The sequence below is a fragment of the Coloeus monedula genome (assembly GCF_965178545.1).
Source record: "Coloeus monedula genome assembly, chromosome: 3".
Lineage (NCBI taxonomy): Eukaryota > Metazoa > Chordata > Aves > Passeriformes > Corvidae > Coloeus > Coloeus monedula.
The window spans coordinates 119,185,252-119,205,896 of NC_138783.1; the positions used below are offsets into that span (position 1 = coordinate 119,185,252).

Sequence of the window (20,645 nt, forward strand, 5' to 3'; positions counted from 1 at the left end):
AGGGGGCTGCACAGCCACGGGCTCACGGGGGCTGGCTGCACCAAATCCTGCTCCCACCGTGGGCATCCAACAGCCCTGTCCTGCTCTGTCCGTGGGAGGATCTCCACAGCCCTGTCCTGCTCCCCCTGTGATGGATCCCCATGACCGTGTCCTGCTCCCCCTGTGATGGATCCCCATGGCCATGTCCTGGTCCCGCTGTAGTGGATCCCCATGGCCATGTCCTGGTCCCACTGTGATGGATCCCCATGGCCATGTCCTGCTCCCCCTGTGATGGATCCCCACAGCCCTGTCCTGCTCCCCATGTGATGGATCCCCATGGCCATGTCCTGTCCCACTGTGGGACTGGCAAGGTGCCATCTCCATGTCCTGGTCCTGCTGTAGTGGATCCCCATGGCCATGTCCTGGTCCTGCTGTGATGGATCCCCATGGCCATGTCCTGTCCCACTGTGGGGCTGGTGAGGTGCCGCCCCGGTGGGGCTGGGTGGAGAAGGGGGTGCTGGGATGAGGAGGGGACCCTGTGCTGCTGCGAGCGGGACACAGCCCTGCCCTGGCCCAGCACAGCAGGATGAGCTCATGGCTCTTCCCCTCCCAGCTGCTCCCAGGGCGGCTGCAGCGAGGGCAGGGCCCCACCATGGCCCGGGAGAGGGGGAACGGAGCCCCCAGCAGCTCCCCTGCCCCTGCCCCCGCCTAGCCCCGGCAGTGCCAGCCCCAGCCCTCCTGGCTCCAGGCTCTGTCCCCGGGGCTGTGCCAGCCCCCGGCCCCGCAGCAGATCCACAGGATCCGAAGGCAAGGCCCCCGGGGCTGGGTGGGGAGCGGGGCCGCCAGCTGCAGGGTGGGCTCAGTCCCACGCCTCCAGCCCGGCTCCTGGCTACTTCCCAGCCTCGCTCAACCTCCCCAGGCTTCATCCGGCACCCAGGGGCCATGTCCCACACTCCAGCCCCAACAACCAGGATCCAGAACCTGCATTCCAGAGATCCACATCCTGCACCCCAGCACCCAGGATTCGCATTCCACACCCCAGAGATCCACATCCTGCAGGGATCTGCATCCTGAGGCCCAGCTCCAGGGATCCACACCCCACACCCCAGTGCATGTTCTGCACCCCACCTTCAACACCCAGGATCTGCATCCCACATTCCAGCTCTACACCTCAGGATCCACATTCCACACCGAGCAATCCACATCCTGTGCCCCAGGGATGCCCATCCCACACCCCAGTGCCCAGGGTCCACATCCTGCACGCCAGCCCAAATACCCAGGATCTGCACCCCACACCCCAAGCCCCAGTGCCAGGATCCCACCTCCTGGGATCCCCACCTCACACCCCAGAACCCAGGGTCCACGTCCTGCACCCCAGCTCCAACACCCAGGATCCACATCCCACAGTCCAGCCCCAGTGCCCGGGGTCCATGTCCTGCACCCCATTCCACCCCCCACCCTGCCCAGGGTGCTGGGCTGGCCCCGCTGGTTGTGCCAGGGCTCTTCCAGGGCCGTGCCGGGCTGTGCCAGGTGGAAATGCTGTGGAGTTTGCCGAGAGCTCACAAAAATACTCAGAGCTTTATTTCCACCTCAAAGCCAAGGCGCCGCGGGGCAGCGCGTCACACGCATGCAGGGACGAGGATGGAGCCCATGGATGGGGACACTGACGATGGACACGTGCGGCAGGACCCGCTCAAAGCCAGCCCGGCCCCAGCTCTGCCAGAGCCCCACAGCTCCTGCTGGAGGAGGCTCTGCCCAGCCCTGGGAACACAGGGATGAGCACTGGGACATCCCAGGGGACTCTCGGTGCTGGCTGTGCTCAGGTGAAGGGCAGGGAGGGACCCACGCTGGTCCTTCCTGGCCAAGTGTGGGGTGGGATGAGCCCTGGCAAATGCAGAGCTCCCCAAAATCAGGACAGCTCCAGGTGCCCCTCCCAGCAGCACTGCAGGAGGAGCTTGGGGACACTGTCAGACCCGAGCTGCCACCCAGCCATGTCCTCCATGCCCTGGCAGCCAGAGCTACACACTGGGGGCACTGCTGGGCCCCAGCAGTTCCCAGCTCCACCCCACAGCACAGGGGAATCCATGGGAACATTGGAACAAAGACCTCCAGCACCAGCACACTCACCCTTCCTCCCCAAACTGGGCTGGAACAGGCACAGCACCCCTGGGAGCAGCCTGTGCTGCTGGGGGCGCTTCTGGGAAAGGCAGGAGGGAGATGTGGATGCTCCCAGCACCTGCCCTGCCCCAGGTGCTCCCACACTGCTCTGGGCAGTCCCTGTATGGCCCAGCATGCTCCTCCTGCCCCCCTCCTGGGAACTCAGGCAGGGACGGGCCAGGACCTTGCCCCAGTCCAATGGGAGACCAGTGCCTGAAGCCAGTCCAAAAGGCCACCAGCCCTTTTTGAAGACTTGCCCCAGGACGCCCAGCCTGGAGGAGGAAGCATGAGACCCCCCCCCCCCCAGGCCAAGAAAGGACAGGGCAGGGCCGGACCCATGCCCTGATACCAGGAGCAGCATCCTGCCTTGCCTGGAGCATCCTCCCAAGAAACAGGCAGCAGGTCCCTGTCCCTCCTGTCCTGCCCTCCTGGAGCTGGCAGGGAGCAGGGCAGGGGGGCCCTGGGAAGAGCCTGCAGCTCCCCTGGACGAGAGCTGCAGGTGCAGCCAGGGACAGACACTCCTGGGATCTCTGATGATCCTCGCAGTGGCTCCACAGCAAACACCCCGGCCCCAGCAGGACAGGGAAGGGGCTCTCTGCCTCCCCCAGGGAAGAGGAGCCCCCAGCAGTGGGGCTGGCTAGAAGTGCTTGTCCTCCAGCAGTGAGCTCACCACCAGCTCCTTGTTGCCGAAGTCCCAGAAGGCAGTCATGTGGAAGGCCATGTTGGAGAGGACAACCAGGTACTCCAGGAAGGCGAAGACGGTGTACACTGGGGGAGGAAACACAGCAGGTGAGGGGGACCCACAGCTGCATCTGCCCAGGGGCTGGGGGGGTCTCTGGGCCACCTGCTTGGGGCAGCAGGGCACGGGCTGGGGGCCTTAACCCCCACCAGAGAAGAAGCATGGCCAGGCACCATGACCAGGAGCTGCCCTAGGCTGGGATTTGGAAGGCAAGGCATCACATTAGGAGGACATTGGACATCAGGGAGAATTTTTGGACATCAGAAGGAATTTTTTCACAGAAGGGGTGGTCAGGCATTGGAAGGGGCTGCCCAGGGAGGTTTGGAGTGCCCATCCCTGGAGGTGTCCCAGGAAGGCCCTCAGTGGATATGGCACTCAGTGCTCTGGGCTGGGTGACAAGGTGGGCATCAGGCACAGCTGGGACTTGCTGATCCCGGGCATCTCTTCCAACCTTAACGATCCTGGGATTCAGTGATTCAGTGACCACCCAGCTCCCTCCCCACACGCACCCCAAGGCAGCCCCCTCACCTCCGGGGCCGCAGTACCAGTTGTGGTGGAAGTAAACACACACGGCGAACGCGAACGTGATGAAGGTGAAGAAGAAGAGCAGCTGCTTCCACTTGTATGACTTGCGTTCCTGGAAGAGGCCAAGGTCTGAGTGATGCTGGAGTAGCCATCCCCATCCCAGGGAAGCTCTGCCCTGGCCCCACACAGCCCCGGGGGTCTCTGCACCCTGGCTCCTTGTGCAGAGCCCCCCAGCCCAGGCCCAGGGGTGGCTTTGGCAGGGCTGTGCCCAGGGGCACACGAGGCTCACACCTACATGGAGATACAGGGAGTGAGGGAGCCACAGGGTCCCAGCAAATGGAGGGGCCCTGGGGCAGGAGCCCCCGGTGCTGGGGTGCACAGGGGATTCCCTGAGGATGGGCCAACGGCTCTACCAGAGGCAGAGGCCATGGCCCGGGTGGCTGCAGGTGGCCCCGGGACATGGGGAATTCACCGGGTGCTGCACCCCCCACCCACAACAGCACCAGGGAAGAGGAAACCACATGAAGGGGTGGCAGACAGGGAGGGTGCTGCGCTGGAGACCTCGCCCAACACGCTCTGGCACGGAGGGGCCCCATCCTGCCTCCCAGCACCACCTCTTAGGGGGCAGGAACAGAGCATGGGGATGCTGCCAGCGGCCCCACACCCTCAGCTCACTGCTTCTGTGCCCCAGAGCTCAACCTCCACAAAGGGGACAACCCAGGGACCAGGCCTGTCCCCCACAATGGGCTCCCCCGACCCACCACCCAGCACCCCAAATCTGGGGGCTGTGGGTGCAGTGACTCCCGGGAGGTACTGGCTCCAGTTCCCTTCCTCTATTTCTCCCATCACACTGAGGGTCATGGATAAGGATCCTATAGCCCTGGGGGCAGAGGAAGCCCAAACCATGCCTGGAGGAGGGGGGCTGCAAGGGGGGGGGGGGGTGTCAGCCCTACACAAGGGGCCTGAGGATGCCACAGACAGCCCAGGCTGTTACAGGTGGGAGGGGAATTTCCCCCTTGTCTGACACTTCACGTGAGACAAAAATTCCATTCCGAGGGAGTGCTGATAATAAGGAAAATTTAAATTGCCCCATCACACTTTCCATTACCCCCGGAACGCGTGCCAGGGGCCCGGCCAGGAAGGAAAACCCAGAGAGGAAGGACGGATTCACGGGCGCCTCACCATGCGGGGACACGCGGGTGACGCCACCTCCAGCCCACGGGGCCTGGGCAGGTCCTTCCCGCTGGCACTGACAGGGTCCCTCTCGACAGCAGGAGCTGGGGTGTGAGGAGCAGCGGTGCCACCGGCTGTGGCAGAGCCCGGAGCAGGGCCGGGGCGCGATGCCGAGTTTCACACCGGAAAAGCGGCTCGCAAACACCTCGCTGTCACCGCGCTGTCACCGCGCTCCCACGGCAGCGCCAACGGCTGCGCTGAGCCCCGGCACGGCCCCGCCGCACCCCACAGCCCTCCCGGGGGCTCCAGGGACCTGCCGGGATCACCGAGGCAGAGAATAGCTCGGGGCGGAGGGGACCTTAAAGCTCATCCAGTGCCAACCCCCAGTGCTGCTGCAGGACACTGAGTTGTCTCTGCAGGAGCGGCCACCCCGGGCTCACCACAGTGACCCTGCACCTCTGGGTGCCCTCTGAGCTCCCCCTCTCCCAGTCTGGGCAGAGGATTATCACACGGGTAATTACGTGTTAATCCCTAATGCCAGGGCACGGCTGGCTCAGCCCAGTGCCAGGGGATCACAGGGCAGGGTCCGCAGGGGGGTCCAGGAGGTGGCACATGGTGACATGCCACGACGCTGAGCAGCGCTGGCTTGGAAGGTGGCACCTCGGGGCAGGTCGCTGCAGGAGCACGGGTAGGATGCCCAGGCACGGCAGGGGGACTGGGGCGCATGGGGACCACAGTGGGATGTGGGAGCTGGAGTGCTACCCCTGTCCTGCTGCAGGAGGAGGAGGGAAGGGCCAGCCTGGACTTCGGGCAGCATGGTGGGAGCTCCAGGACTGCTGCATGGAGAGGAGCTGCCCATCCCCTCACTGGTGTGGGCTGGACGCACTGCTCTGCTCACGGCTCAGCCAGTGCCAGGCACTGTCCCTGCTTCCCCTGGCCCCAGCTTTGTGGGGAACCCCGACCTGGGGACAGCCCAGGGAGCCAGACGGTGGCCAGAGGAGGGCACCAAGATTAGAGAGATGAAGCGCCTCTGCTGTGAGGAAAGACTGGGAGAATTGGGATTGCTCAGCCTGGACAGGACCAGGAGCCCTCCAGGTCAGAGCCCTGGAGAGGAGCTGGCAGCTCCAGGCAGCCTGGCAGGAGGCCACCACGCTCCGGTTGCCTGTGAGGAAAAAGGGGGTAAGAAAATCCCAAGGACACGGTGCTCCAAGCTGAGTTGGTGCCAGGCTCCCCTGTAGCCTGGCTGGGGCTGCCGGGCTGGCACAGCTGGGCTGCCAAGCCTGGCTGTGCAATTTCCTCCTGGCAGGACAGAGCGGGGCACCCGCGGCCCCTTCGAGCCCGCCCAGTGTCACACAGCCACCCAGCCCTCCGTGGCTGCACGTGTGTCTGGCCCAGAAAACCACAAGGGGATTATATTTAGTGCCCAGCTGATATTTAGTGCCCAGCTGGCGGCCGAGAGCTGAGGCACATTCCCTGGCACACCGAGATGAGTCAGGAGCAGGGGCCGGACAATGGGGGGAGGAGAGAGTGGCTGCAGCAGCCAGCCCGGAGGGCACACTCGGGGATGGTGCTCCCAGCTCACGGGAGGCACTGGGGGTCTCCTTCCCCCACCCTGGGAGAGCCCCAAGCCCTGCAAATGCAGCTCCGAGGGCTGAGGGGTGGCTGCTGTGAGCCACCAGCAAGAAGGCACAGGAGCCTCCTGCTTCTTCCACCGCCTCCAGAGAAGGAGAAGGACTCTGCCCACACCCCAGTTCCTGGTGGGGACAGGGATGACAGTGCTCCTAACTCAAAAGGCAACAGCTCACTCTGCAGGGACCTCCCAAGCACTCGTTCTGCCCTAGAGCCACCATCCCTTTCTGGGGGACAAGTGGCACCTGCAGGGCTCTGTGTCACACACCAGTCCCAGCTCCCCTCGAGGGTTTCCGGGTCTGTGCAGAGAGCCCGGAGCCAAAGGGCCCCACAGAGAGCTCAGCTATTTATAGAGGGCTTGTCTGAGGCACCGCCAGCGCTCCCAGGGGCGCTGCGAGGAGCTGGGGTGAAACCACGCGTGGTCACCAAGGCGCTTGTGGTCCCTGCTGCTCACACGGCTCTGCCGCGGCGGGGACACAGCTCAGCCACCCTGCTCCAGCTCTGGGGGCTCAGCTGCGCCCAGCGGGGCTGTGCCCCAGCAGCTCCTGTGCCTCTGCACTGGCTGCAGCCTGGGCTGGGCTCAGCCTGTGTGCCCTGCGGGTGCCGGGGGAGCGGGATGTTGTGGGATAGAGCCCAGGGACTGGTGGCAGAGCAGGACCCAGCTCCACTGGCCACAGCATGGATTGGACTGCAAGCTTGTCCCATTCCACCATCCCGGGCTGCTCCAAGCCCCAGTGTCCAGCCTGGCCTTGGACACTGCCAGGGATCCAGGGGCAGCCCCAGCTGCTCTGGGCACCCTGTGCCAGGGCCTGCCCACCCTGCCAGGGAACAATTCCTGCCCAATCTCCCATCCAGCCCTGCCCTCTGGCACTGGGAAGCCATTCCCTGGCTCCTGGCCCTCCATGCCTTGTCCCCAGTCCCTCTCCAGCTCTCCTGGAGCCCCTTTAGGCCCTGCAAGGGGCTCGGAGCTCTCCCTGGAGCTTCTCCTCTCCAGCTGAACACCACCAGCTGTCCCAGCCTGGCTCCAGAGCTCCAGCCCTGGGAGCACCTCCGTGGCCTCCTCTGATGGGCCTGAGCCAGCCAGCCCGGTGGCCACCACATGCACACACTGGTGTCTGCTGGGGCCACTAGCCCTGAGCTAGGGGGAAAAAAATGTGTTTGCAAACAAGAAGTGAAACCGCTCTGCCCCACTGCGTGGCTCTGAGCCTCAGGGCTGGGGGAGAGTTTTAAGGGTGAGCAGCCAGCCAGGAATAGCAGAACTGCCAGCCCAGGTGGGCACTGCCACACCACAGCCAAGCACCAAGCACGGGGCGCAGTGATCAGCCACAGCTGGAGGATCCCAGGCTCCATTTCCCTTTTCCACACGATCTCTCTCTCTGCTTTGCCCCTTCCCCTCTGTTTCTCTCTCCTGCTTTCTGTTTTCTCCCCCCCTGTAGAGCTTTATTTTCCTTTCTCTCACCACTTGCCACCTCGTAACTGGAAACCGCCTGTACTTCCCCATTGCAAACCAGTTCCTCTGCACCTTCCTGCCCTCGCAGAACAGCAGTTGCAACAGGAGCCCCACCGGACGACAAGCTTTTGCAAGACCAATTCCCGTCCCTCCTAGGCTGCCAGACCTGGGGAACTTCACCCCCCCCAGCAGCGCCAACAGCAGTGCCAGCCATGGGGCTGGGAAAGCTCAGCCCCCCTGTTCTCTCCTCCAGACGGATCCAGCTTGCCAGCTCCTCACGCGGAGTTTGTCCTGGAGATGGTCCCAGGTCTGGCCCTGGAGAACCTGAACACCCGTGGGGACCCTCTGCTGAGGAGGAGGGAAGGATGGAACATGGTGGGATGGGAGCCATTCCTCACCTGTCCCCTCCTGCCACCGCCGGCTCCAGGGCTGGGGGAGCAAATGTGAACAAAGGCCCCCACAAGGGACACAAACAGAGCCAGAACCTGTCCCCAAGGTGCCGTGATGCACACGGAGGGATCAGCTGTGCCCCGGCCTAAAGCAGCCCCACGAGTGTGGCTGGGCAGCTCACTGGCACTGCCCAAGCCCTTGGATGGGGCCAGGCTGTGGCAGCGGCACCTCCTGTGTCCCGCTGTCCTGCCCAGCCAAGCCAAGCAAGCTGCAGGTGTCACACGAGCTGCACCAAGCCTGCCAGGGGCCACCAGCCATGAGCAGAGGGCTTGCAGCCTGAGGAATACAGACAGAGAGTGGGACAAGCCCCAGGAGACCCCGCTCGGCTCGGAGGATCCATGGGAATGACTGGCGCAGGAGCCCAACGCACATCACCGGACACGGAGACACGGCAGCTGCAGAGTCACCAGAAGTGCCTTGGCCAAAGATGACGCCTGGTGGTGTGACAAGCGTTGTGCCCTCTTCACCCCGACACAGCTGGTCTGGGAGCTGTGTCACCCCGTAGCGCCTTCCTCCTCCTCCCTCACCCGTCACCCTCATGCTCTGGGCGACAGCTCCATCCTGCGGCCCCACACGAAGCTGGCGGGGACACTGGAGCTGGCACAGGGACACTGCACCTCTGGTGGCCTCAGGGCTGGCCCTGGAGGGCTCCTCTCCCCTTGGGGAAGCCCCCAGCTTTGGGGGGACCACACACCCCCGAGGGCAGCTCTCCTCCACCAGCAGGGCTGTTCCAGGATGGGAGGAGGAGGTGGGTGGTGTCACTGTGCCAGGCAATGGCACGTTCAGCCAAGGTGTCACCATGTCCCCTGCCCTTCCCCCCAGGGATGTGCAGATTCCTCCAGTCCTCGGGGAGAACAAAACCCATGAGGCTGGAAAATCCCTCTGAGACCAGAGTCCAACTGCTCCCCAGCAGTGCCAAGACCACTAACCCATGTCCCCAAGTGCCACATCCACAGGGCTGTGAAATCTCCCCAGGAATGGGGACTCCCCCTAGCCCTGGGCAGCTGTGCCAGGGCTGGACAGCCCTATCTAGGAAGGAATTTTCCCAATATCCATTCTGAGCCTGCCCTGGCCCAGCCTGAGGCCGTTCCCTCTCCTCCTGTCCCTGTTCCCTGGCAGCAGAGCCCGACCCCCCCGGCTGCCCCCTCCTGTCAGGGACTTGTGCAGAGCCACAAGGTCCCCCCTGAGCCTCCTTTGCTCCAGCCTGAGCCCCTTTCCCAGCTCCCTTCCCTCTCCTGGGGCTCCAGCCCCTTCCCAGCTCCCTTCCCTGCCCTGGACACGCTCCAGCCCCTCAAAGTCTCTCTTGCTCTGAGGGGCCCAAAGCTGAGCCCAGGATTTGGGATGCCTCACCCCTGCCCGCTGCAGGGGAGAGGAACCAGCCCCAGCAGGTGACGTGGCAGGGGATGAGATCCGGGGCTTTGGAGGTCTCACCCAGGAACAAGACAAGCCAAAACAATATGACATAAATAAAGGAAGCCGTGGGAAAGCTGCCAAGGAATGACTGTGAGCTCTCGCTATTCCTGTATCACTTCCAGTGAGCAAGGAGAACCCCAGCATCTCCAGAAGGCCCTTTCCTAAGGAATCTTACAGCCAAACAACTGCTGGAAGCTTCCTCTCCAGGTCTCTGGAGTAAGGCAGCAGGGGACAGGCTCGGTGAATTGGCGGAAGGGGAGGATCAGCAGCGGTGATGGAGCAGGAGCTGCTCTGGGTCTGCTGGAGCTGGGCCCCCCAGCACTCATCCTGCTGGGACACGGACCCCAAGCACAGCACCCGCCCTGCAGCCCCGCACACTGTGCCTTGGGAGAGGCTTGTCCAGCCCTTGGAGCTTCCCAGCCCTGGGACACAGGCACACGCCTCCAAAGGGCTCTGATTTGCACACTGTCACCCTCCTGGGGCAACACAGCCCCGGGAACCCTCCCCATTTAACACTGGGACCACAAGGGCTGGACTGGGAGCGGCTGGGGAGACGTATCCCAAGGGGAAAGGACAGAGAGATCCAGGCAGCCCAGACCCACAGGTGAAGCCAAGCATGCAGGAGCCACGTGGGCACAGAAGCAGCTCTCACACAGCCTCAAACCTGGATGTCCTGTCCTGCCCGTGGCTGTCAGTGCCCACAGCCCAGGACAAACCTGGATGTCCTGTCCTGCCCCTGGCTGTCAGTGCCCACAGCCCAGGACAAACCTGGATGTCCTGTCCTGCCCCTGGCTGTCAGTGCCCACAGCCCAGGACAAACCTGGATGTCCTGCCCACCTGCCCCATAATCCAGGACCAACCTGGATGTCCTGCCCACGGTCCAGGACTCACACCACAAACCAGCACAGCACGGAAGCTGCATCCAGGCAATGGAGCCAGGAGCAGCAGTGGATCCTCCACTAGACCCGCTGCCCCCCCAGCCACTCCCTGCACCCCCTGACCCCTCCAGAGAAAGAGCCAGAGCCAGCCTGCTCCACAGAGTCATTCTGGAGGAAAGAGAGAACAACTCCTGCTGCCCACTGCTACCAGCTTGCAGGACCAGCAATTCCCAGCACAGGGAAGCCAACTTCAGCTTAGGAACAGGCACGGAGAAGGGATGAGCAATCCCAACCCACAGGGATGCCAATAGTGGTTTTCAGTATGATCTCTCAGTGAAAGCTTAATCAGATACTGGGAAGAAATCCTTCCCTGGGAGGGTGGGCAGGCCCTGGCACAGGGTGCCCAGAGCAGCTGGGGCTGCCTCTGGATCCCTGGCAGTGCCCAAGGCCAGGCTGGACATTGGGGCTTGGAGCAGCCTGGGACAGTGGGAGGTGTCCCTGCCATGGCAGGGCTGGCACTGGATGGGCCATAAGGTCCCTTCCAACCAAAACCATTCTGTGATTCTATGGCAGAACCAGAAAATAGGAAACTTTGCTTTGGTAAATAATGGGTTTTGTTGACTTCCTCCATTTCACCTGCTGCTGTTGGCCCCTTTAGCATGTGCTCAGGGCTATTTCACAAGCAAAGGCAGCCAAAGCCCTTCACTGCCGGCCCAGAGCCCCCTGCCAACTCCCGGCATGGCCCCAGAGCCCTGTCCCAGCTGTGGCACAGCCCCAGAGCCCCCTCCCAGCTCCCAGCACAGAGAGAAGAAAGGAAAGTGTCTGTACCTCAGGACTTACTGTGTGTTTCTTAGTCATTCTCCAGAGGATGCAGGTGAGCAGCATGTGGCCCAGGGCCGATGTGATGAACACAATGAAGGCATTTTCGTGGATTGCTGGATTGACAAACAACAGGTTTCCTGTTCAGTCCAAGCCAGGAGCACCAGGGGAACGTGGGGCAGGATTTAGGGGGGCTTTGTGCATCCCGGTGATGCTGGGACTCCAGTGGGGTCCTTGCAGAAGACAAGCAAGGCTCCACAGCATGGCACAGCACGGCTCCACAACCTGCTCGTGGTGCCTCAGGGCCCCCTGGAAGCAGATACAAGTGCCTGGAAGACTTATCCCAAAGTGCCAGGAGGGTGTTTATGTGCTCTGGGACCATCGCTTCACACGGCTGTAAACTCAGGGACCCTTGGGAGCAGCTCAGCATCGCCACTGTTGTTCTAGGGATGGGGAAACTGAGGCACAGGGAGGGGGGGGTGCAGAGTTAGCCAGTCCAAAATCCAGAGGAGTCCATCTTCTGGTCCCTGTATTACCTGCCTGCCCATTAGCACCATCAGCAGCCTCATCTCCGGCACAGAGGTTGCCTCGTGCACACCTGGACTAGTCCAGGTACAGTATCAGGCTGGGAAAGCAGCTGGAGCTAAACCAGAGCTGCTCCCCAGGCCCCAAACCCCACACAACCCCTGCACCTTCAGGTGAGAGATTTTTGTAAGTGCTGCTCTGAAAAGGATTTCCCAGCCCCTTCTCCAGAAACTGAACCTCAGGCTGAATTCCCAAACACCTGAACATCAGAAATGCCCATCCCTGTTTCCCTTCTCCGTCCCAGGGGAAGGGAAGCACACGAGGTATCAGCAGGTGGGAGAGGTCAGGCCGGGGTGTCCCGCAGGGATGATTAACCTGAGCACGGCAGCTCAGGGCTGAAACTTTCCCCACAGCCGTGGGATTAGTCTGGGATGAGGATCCCAGGAAGTGGGTCAGCCTCGGCTTCTGGGTGGCTCTGCCCGGCCACACCTCGGGCTCCCCCTCCCAGGGCTCCACACAGGGCCAGGCCAGGCTGGACGAGTACCCAGAGCTCGAAGGAGCACCTGGCTTTCCAAGGGCAGGGGCCCAGCCCAGACAAGCTGGAGAAGCCCGTGAGGCAGGTCAGGCTGCTGACCCTGCCACGAGGGGACACTGCCAGGAGGGAGGCACTGGGACACCTCACCATGGGGACAGGGAATGCTGGCAGGAGACAAGGAGGGTAAGCCGGGCAGGGACACGGCCCAGACCACAGACCTCCATCAGCAGGAGGTTCCTGTCCTGCCATCCCAGTTACTGGGCTCCACCATGGATCATCCTCACCCCAAAGGCTGGGGGAGATCCTGGGACTCTGTTCACAGCACCACAACCCGGAATCCCAGAATGGGTTGGGAGGGACCTTAAAGATCATTTAATTCTCACCCCTGCCATGGGCAGGGACACCTCCCACTGTGCCAGGCTGCTCCAAGCCCCAATGTCCAGCCTGGCCTTGGGCACTGCCAGGGATCCAGGGGCAGCCCCAGCTGCTCTGGGCACCCTGTGCCAGGGCCTGCCCACCCTCCCAGGGAACAATTCCTGCCCAATCTCCCATCCAGCCCTGCCCTCTGGCACTGGGAAGCCATTCCCCTTGTCCTGGCCCTCCATTCTTTGTTCAAAGTCCCTCTCCAGCCCACAGCTGGACACAATATCCATCATCAGCATCCAGCTGTGCAGGCAAAGCCAACACATTACTTCCCTGCTGATACATGCCAGCACGGGGTTTGTTCCACTGCAACAGCACCACCTCGCTGGCTCCTGGATTTCAGTGCTCTCCAACTAATCCCTGGTGCCTCCTCCAGATTTTAGGATGAAACAGCAGCTGGAGATCAGCATTGGCACTTAGGTTCTTCTGAGCTGAGACCATGAGAGGGAAGAGAATTTCCCAGCCTGACCAGGTTTTGGACACATGGATTTAACCTGAAAAACTCTGATTCTGTTCCCAGGAACTATTAGAAGGCAGGAGCCCCTCTGCTCTGGAGCCAGGCTGGCAGAGCTGGGGGTGCTCACCAGGAGAAGGGAAGGCTCCAGGGAGAGCTCAGAGCCTCTTGCAGGGCCTAAAGGGGCTCCAGGAGAGCTGCAGAGGGACTGGGGACAAGGCATGGAGGGACAGGACAAGGGGAATGGCTTCCCAGTGCCAGAGGGCAGGGCTGGATGGGAGATTGGGCAGGAATTGTTCCCTGGCAGGGTGGGCAGGCCCTGGCACAGGGTGCCCAGAGCAGCTGGGGCTGCCCCTGGATCCCTGGCAGTGCCCAAGGCCAGGCTGGACATTGGGGCTGGGAACAGCCTGGGACAGGGGAAGGGATGGCACTGGATGGGCTTTGTGGTCCTATGACATTTTCCCCAGAAATTCCAGGGGAAGGTATCCAAAGACAGCTGGAGCAGAGCCAGCTCCGAGCCCAGCCCAGCTGTGGGGATGGAGGGGAAGCAGGATGAGCTCTCACCCACCTCACTCCCCCGCCCTCACCCCCTGAAGCAGGGCCTTGCACACGGGTGGAACCAAGGGCCGAGGCCTGGTCCTGGCCCCATCCCCAAACTGAACCCGTGGCTTCAACCAAGTACCAGCGACCCAGAACTGTGGGAAGAGCACGGCTGTTTGCACGTTCTGAACATATCATTCCTCTACAACTATGAACTTTAATAGAGTCTCTAGGGGTTTTAAACTGTTTTTTCTCCCCAAACTTCCTCATTCCAAAGCAGTGGTCCAAGGAAGGGCTCAGGAGGGCAGGGCCCCAGGCAGGGGGTGACACCTACCATAGTTTTCGGTGGAGGACACGTAGGTGAGGATGAGGAGGGCGAAGTTCTCGAGCAGGTTGAGCAGCAGGGTGATGTGGCACAGGCGCAGGTAGCGGGGGTGGGGGCAGTGGCAGCTCTGGTAGTGGTTCCAGTAGGCCACGGCCACGAGGACGCGCGGGGCCGAGTGCAGGCCGATGCACAGGCGCCACACGTAGCGCTGCGGGGTCTCGCCCCCGATGGCCGCGCTGATGGACGGCAGGTAGTTGGGCACCTGCAGGGACACGGGCTCGTGGGGACAGGCACATGGCACAGCCTCACAGTCATCCTCTTCCAGACACTGAAACTGTCCTCTTTTTAAATCCTAAATGAGTTTATTCCTATTCCCAAAGCCAGGGAATGTATCGTGGCAGCGCCGCCCCTGGTCCATCCCACGGGGTCATGGACCCCACAGCCCTGCTGGGACAGTCCCGGCGTGCCTGGGGCCCTGCTTGGGTTTCTTGCCTTTACACTTTTGATCATCCATAGAATCCCTGGATGACTTGGGTTGGAAGGACCTTAAAGCCCAGGGGCACCTTCCACTATCCCAGGCTGCTCCAAGCCCCAATGTCCAGCCTGGCCTTGGACACTGCCAGGGATCCAGGGGCAGCCCCAGCTGCTCTGGGCACCCTGTGCCAGGGGCTGCCCACCCTCCCAGGGAACAATTCCTGCCCAGTATCCCATGGAGCCCTGCCCTCTGACACTGGGAAGCCATTCCCTGTGTCCTGTCCCTCCAGGCCCCACTAAAGTTTTCCTGCTGGTGTGAGATGACTCCTGGCCTCCATTCCCAGCTCATATCCAGCTGCTCATCCAGCAGCCTGAAAGCCCTGGGGAGGAGCCCAATCTCACCCCATATGGAACTCCAGGCCCTCCCTCCCTCCCTCCCTCCCTTCCCAGACACCTGTGACTCCTCTGAACTCCAGCAGACCCAGGGGCAGCAGCTCTGGACCAACCCCTCCAAGGACAATGTATTTCCCTTCAGCTTCCCCACCTTTGTTCCTCACTGCAGTAACCCCCAACATGCCCAGTCCAGACACCAGCCTGACCAGTCTCTACTTCCCTCAGTCCCAGTACAAAGCCAAACCTGCTGCTGCCAGCCCTGAGGTGTCACAAGGACAACAAAATAATGCAGCTTGTTCTGGATTCTGTAACACTTCTGATGGGAAAGCCCAAGAGAGGAGCCCGGAAGGACAGAGAAAAGGAGAGAGGAATCCAGAAGGTGGATAGGAGCCCAAGAGGAGAAAGGAGCCCAGAAGGACAGAGAAAAGGAGAGAGGAATCCAGCAAGTGGATAGGAGCCCAAGAGGAGAAAGGAGCCCAGAAGGACAGAGAAAAGGAGAGAGGAATCCAGAAGGTGGATAGGAGCCCAAGAGGAGAAAGGCGCCCAGAAGGAGGGAGCTCTGTCACGCCCCCAGCTGCCCCAGCCCTGCAGCAGTGTGGGTTTTTCCTACAGCACTCTCTCACCCCACAGTGGGTCGCAGTCGTCTCACGGAAGTGGAAAAGCAGAGACCAGATCACACAGAAGAGGAACCCAAAGAGAGGGCAGAACACAGTCCCGAGGGCCAGCGTGGTGAAACGCAGCCGGAACAGGATCCCGTCCCGATCCAGCGGCAGCGGGACCTGCAACATCTTGGAAAGCTGGAAATGAACAAACAAATGTTTGACCTGGGTGCTCTGTCCTCCCGCTCTGGGCTGGTTGGTAAGGTGGGGATCAGTCACAGGCTGGGCTCGATGACGCTGGGGGGCTTCTCAAAACTCAGTGATTCTGGGATTCTGTCCACAGCCCTGGGCAGGGAGGGACACACGGCTCAGCCCCTCAGACCCTGCATGACCCCACACACACCGCTCAGCCCTTCACACCTGGGGCAGGCCGTATCACCCCTCTCCCCACCACAGGCGGCTGGTGCAGACAGGAGAGACAACCCAGGCGGGCAAGGCCCAGCGGGTATCATCTCCTGGCACCAAAAGGTCTGCCAGCTTAAGAGATGTGGGGAGAGATAAACAGAGGTACCAAAAGGCCTGGTTTCACACTATAAAAAGTACTACAGATTATCACAGAGGCAGAAGTCTCTTACAAACTCCCTGGGAATGCGTGAGACAATTTCTCCCCAAAGCTTGGACGCAACTTTGCAGTTACTTTTACGGAAATTGAGGGAAAGGATTTCGATGTGTGCCCCTTCAACAGCTTGGTGGTAAGATACATTGGATCCTAATCTATGCTATTTCGTCACTAGCCATATTAAAAATGGTTACCTTATCATGCACAGTGTATTTAGCTAGAAATAGCTTCTTTTGTCTTTTTTCCTGAGTGGTAATAGTCGGTTTAAAGTCTTATGTCTGTTAGTTTTGTGTTTATTAAAGAAATAATTCATTCTATAATAGACTGAATCAGCCATTACTAAAGAACTTGTGAGCAAGAGTGGGTCTTGGGGTGCTGGCCACCTCAACAAAGCTACTGCCTGCTGCCAGAGGCCTGGGCAAAAGGCAAGGACTTATCTAAACCCCTCATATCTAATTCAGAACAACACCCTGCGTGACCCCACACGGACACACGGCTCAGCCCCTCACACCCCATCACCCCACACGGACACACGGCTCAGCCCCTCACACCCCTGTGTGACCCCACACGGACACACGGCTCAGCCCCTCACACCCCTGCGTGACCCCACACAGACACACGGCTCAGCCCCTCACACCCCATCACCCCACAGCCCCAGGGTGGGCAGCATGGAGAGGCGATCAAAGCAAATCCCCTTGTGGGGACGCAGGAATCTGGAGACTCACGGCCAACAGGGAGCAGGGGCAGCGCAGGGCCGTTCCCCGCAGGGCTCCAGAGGGATCTGGCAGGAGGGGCACGTGAATCTGTCCCGCGGGATCCATCCAGACCATTCCCTGCGCTCGGGGCAGCGCTGACGCAGCCGGGCCTTTGCTGCTGGTGCCGCCGGGAGCCGCGGCTCCCCCGGCACATCCCAGCTCCCACAGCCCGCCCTCGCCCCGCCGCTCCCGGCCCGGCCGGCAGCACCGCCCGGAGCTGGGCCAGGGCAGGGTTAGGTTGGATTTTAGGGAAAGGTTCTTCCCCCCGAGGCTGCTGGGCACTGCCCAGGCTCCCCAGGGAATGGGCACGGCCCCGAGGCTGCCAGAGCTCCAGGAGCGTTTGGACAGCGCTGCCAGGGATGCCCAGGCTGGGATTGCTGGGGGGTCTGGGCAGGGCCAGGGGTGGGACTGGGTGATCCCTGTGGGTGCCTTCCAGCTCAGACATTCCATGATTCCATAAAGCCCCGGCTGCAGGATCAGGGCAGCACAAGCCCCACACACCAACGAAGCCGGGGCTTGTCAGGTCGGGAACTTCTGGAACTTGGCAGGTGCCCAGAATAGGGGTCCCCGCAGCCCAGGGCTCCCCTCAGCCCCCCCAGCCCAGGCTCCCCGTCATGCCCCAAGGGATCAGGCTGGGATGGATCCCACCTCGCCACCCCCCGGCTGCGGGACAAATCCGATTTGCGGTCAATCCCTGAGCCGTCTGGGCAGTGCCCCAAGGCAGCACGGCCACTCTCTGCCAGCACCAAAAGACCCCCACAATGGGGGACCAAGCCCCCAGGGAAGGGACCGACCCCAATCACCGAGGGGCCACAGAAACCAGAGCTCAGCCCCATCCAGGCTGCTGGGGAGGGAGGGAGGGAATTATTTCCCGGACAAAAGCAAAGAGAAAGGGAAGCTCCAAAGGGCCGGGACTGGCTGTGGAGGGGGATCCCCGGCCGGCCCAGGCTCCCCTCCCCGGGACCCCGAGGGGCTGGGTGGAGCCCCCCAAACCTTGGCCAAACCCTCGGGGGGTTCGGCCGTGTGGCGACAGCTCCCTGTGCCGTGGGGACACGCCGGGGATCCCACAGAAGGGACCCCGCAGCCTCTGCGCTCCCTCTCCCAGAGGGTCTTGCCCAAAGGGGGCAAATAAAAGGCGAATATTTTGTATCACGTGTTGAATGGCCCCGACCTATCCTGCAGAAGCAGGGCTGCGCCACCCCGAGACCTCCCCCGGGTACGCCACAGACCCTTAGAGACCCCCCTGAGGCCCCCCCGGGTACCCCACACCCCCTTAGAGACCCCCCTGAGACCCTCCCGGGTACCCCACAGACCCTTAGAGACCCCCCTGAGACCCCCCCGGGTACCCCACACCCCCTTAGAGACCTCCCTGAGAACCCCCCGAGTACCCTACACCCCCTTAGAGACCCCCCTGAGGCCCCCCCGGTTACCCCACAGACCTTTAGAGACCCCCCTGAGACCCCCCCGGGTACCCCACAGACCTTTAGAGACACCCCTGGGACCCCTCCCCGGCCACCCCCCATTCCCCCGAGATCCCCGCAGGTGTCCCCCCTGCCCAGGCCCGCAGGGTCTCGCAGTGAGTGACCCCTCGGGGCACCCCACATGCCCCAGGGACCCCTCCCCAAAACCCGCGTGTCCCACGCTGACGGACCCCCGACACGACCCTCACCGCTCAGCCCCCTTCGTGCTGCTCCATGTCCCGGCCCGGCAATACCACCACACCTCCTCCGCCTTTTCCTTTTCCGCCTCCTCCTCTTCCTCCCTTTCTTCCACCTCTTCCTCTTCTTCCCCCGCCCCCCCCAACCGCGCAGCGGCCCCTTTAAGAGGCGGGGCCCAGCTCCCGCGCGCCGCGACACACGATTGGTCCTGGCGGCAGAAGCCCCGCCCCCTCAAACGCCCCGGATGTCGGGGCGGTGCCGCGCCACGGGCCGTTCTGGACCCTTCCGCGGCTCCCTGCCCGGCCCCCGCCCGCCCGGCCAATGGGCGCTCGGAGCGCGGCGCCGTTCCGCCCAATCAGCGCTGAGGGAAGGCGGAGCGCGGGGGGGAGTGGCCAATGGAAGGCGGAAGCGCGGCGGGCGGGGCGGGGCTGGGGCGGCGCGCGGTGGTGGCCGGGAGTGCGCGCGCGGGCTGTGACGCAGCTGCGGCCCCGTGAGGCGGCGGCGGCGGCACCGCGGGCCCGACCCGGCCCGGCCGCTCCGAGCGGCGCTTCCCGGCACCTGCGGTGAGCACCGGGACCTGGGGCGTCTGCCCTGTCCGGCACCTGCGGTGAGCACCGGGGCCTGCTCACCCTGCCGTGCTTAGCATGGTTGTGGCGCCGCCGCCAGGCCTTTTGTGCCGGGAGACCGGGTGGTCCCGAGGGGGAGGGCCGCGGGGAGGCCCCGGGACGGAGGAAGGGCCGGAGGGGAGGCGGAAAGACCGTGAGCGGGTGGGATTTCTCGGGGGGGGGACCAGCTCGTCCTGCCCCGGCAGTCTCCGGAGTACTTGCCGGCTTTGGGGTTTTTTTAGGCCTTTTTGGTGGTACCGGTGCGGTTGGAGATTCCGGATGTTTTCCACGGGGGATACGCGGCTTTTGATGCGGGTAACGGCCCGGCTGTTCCCGGGGCCGGGAGTTATTTACTGTCGTGTTAATTAGTTGTAGTTTAAAGTTAGGTTGGTTATACGGGATTTAAAGTTATGTTGATGACTTGTGGTTCTTTGGGTGGTTTTACGGGGATTTTGTGTTGTTGCTCTTACAGTTCAATTAGAGCCCTTTGGCGCGGGGGTGCAGCGAGTGGGAGAGAAATGTTGTGTAAACCCTCGAGTTTTACTAATTCTGCTCCACCTCTTGAGTTCACAGAACCCCTGAGGCTGGAAAAGCCCTCCCAGCCCATCCAGTCCCAACTGTGCCCGATGCCCACCTTGTCCCCAGCCCAGAGCACTGAGTGCCACCTCCAGCCCTTCCTGGGACACCTCCAGGCATGGGCACTCCAAACCTCCCTGGGCAGCTCTTTCCAAGGCCTGAGCTCCCTTTCCATGGGGAAATTCCTGCTGCTGTCCACCCTGAGCCTGCCCTGGCCCAGCCTGAGGCCGTTCCCTCTCCTCCTGTCCCTGTTCCCTGGCAGCAGAGCCCGACCCCCCCGGCTGCCCCCTCCTGTCAGGGACTTGTGCAGAGCCACAAGGTCCCCCCTGAGCCTCCTTTGCTCCAGCCTGAGCCCCTTTCCCAGCTCCCTCAGCTGCTCCTGGGGCTCCAGCCCCTTCCCAGCTCCCTTCCCTGCCCTGGACATGCTCCAGCCCCTCCAGGGCTCTCTTTCTCTGGGGGCCCAGAACTGGACACAGCCCTCGAGTTGCCGGGAAGGAGGGGTGGGTGCGAAGTACAACGAAATGCACACTGTGCGAGGGAGAAATCTTTCCATAACTCTTTTTTCCCTAGAAAATGATATTTCAGGTTTCTTCTTAGGTAGGTTTTGGTGTTTAATGATCTCAGGACAATGTGAGAGCAGTGACTTAAAAAAGAGGAACCACGGAAAATGAGGGACTTGTGAATTTGCAGATAAGGCTGAGAGTCACAACATCGGACAACTGGAACGTGCAGGTGATTTTTATGTTGCCTGAAAGAGAGACTTGCACTGGGGCAAGGGGAGATGGCTGAAAATATTCTATAGGAGTGGAGAGGTGTGTTTGGGAGCAGGTCCTGGTGGAGAGGGAGCTGGGGGGTCAGCCTGGAGAGAAGAATGCTCAGGGGGGACCTTTCCACTCTCATAACTCCCTGACAGGAGGCTCAGGGTGGACAGCAGCAGGAATTTCCCCATGGA

At 62.2% G+C, this 20,645-nt stretch overlaps 2 protein-coding genes across 8 annotated transcripts in view; one reads left to right on the plus strand and one right to left on the minus strand.

Annotated features, from left to right (window-relative positions):
- Positions 1-1,538: 1,538 nt before the first annotated feature.
- PGAP2 (post-GPI attachment to proteins 2) lies at positions 1,539-18,641 on the minus strand. The gene is made up of 6 exons (XM_082277983.1): positions 18,524-18,641; positions 15,505-15,678; positions 14,024-14,276; positions 11,222-11,328; positions 3,404-3,512; positions 1,539-2,904 (listed from the first exon to the last, which is right to left on the minus strand). Exons 2-6 carry the CDS (start codon positions 15,667-15,669, stop codon positions 2,774-2,776), a joined length of 765 nt encoding a protein of 254 aa, XP_082134109.1. The 5' UTR covers positions 15,670-15,678; positions 18,524-18,641; the 3' UTR covers positions 1,539-2,773.
- A 294-nt stretch (positions 18,642-18,935) lies between these two features.
- Positions 18,936-20,645, plus strand: part of NUP98 (nucleoporin 98 and 96 precursor) — a 35,516-nt gene continuing 33,806 nt past the window's right edge. For 3 of the 7 annotated variants that reach the window (XM_082278225.1, XM_082278230.1, XM_082278231.1), the window contains exon 1: positions 18,967-19,119. The gene's annotated coding sequence lies outside the window, so the exon portion shown is untranslated. Of the gene's footprint in view, positions 19,120-19,359; positions 19,433-20,290; positions 20,426-20,645 lie in introns of those variants that run through there. The other 4 variants (XM_082278227.1, XM_082278228.1, XM_082278226.1 and 1 more) reach the window with 4 other exon arrangements.

What these genes read in the sequence shown, in the direction of transcription:
- PGAP2 (XM_082277983.1), bottom strand. Translation starts at nt 15,669, where the DNA reads ATGTTGCAGGTCCCGCTGCCGCTGGATCGGGACGGGATCCTGTTCCGG. An exon ending in CGACTGCGACCCACTGTGGG is followed by an intron (nt 14,277 to 15,504) that starts GTGAGAGAGTGC and finishes GTGTCCCTGCAG; the next exon opens with GTGCCCAACTACCTGCCGTC. An exon ending in CTGGTACTGCGGCCCCGGAG is followed by an intron (nt 2,905 to 3,403) that starts GTGAGGGGGCTG and finishes TTCCTCCCCCAG; the next exon opens with TGTACACCGTCTTCGCCTTC.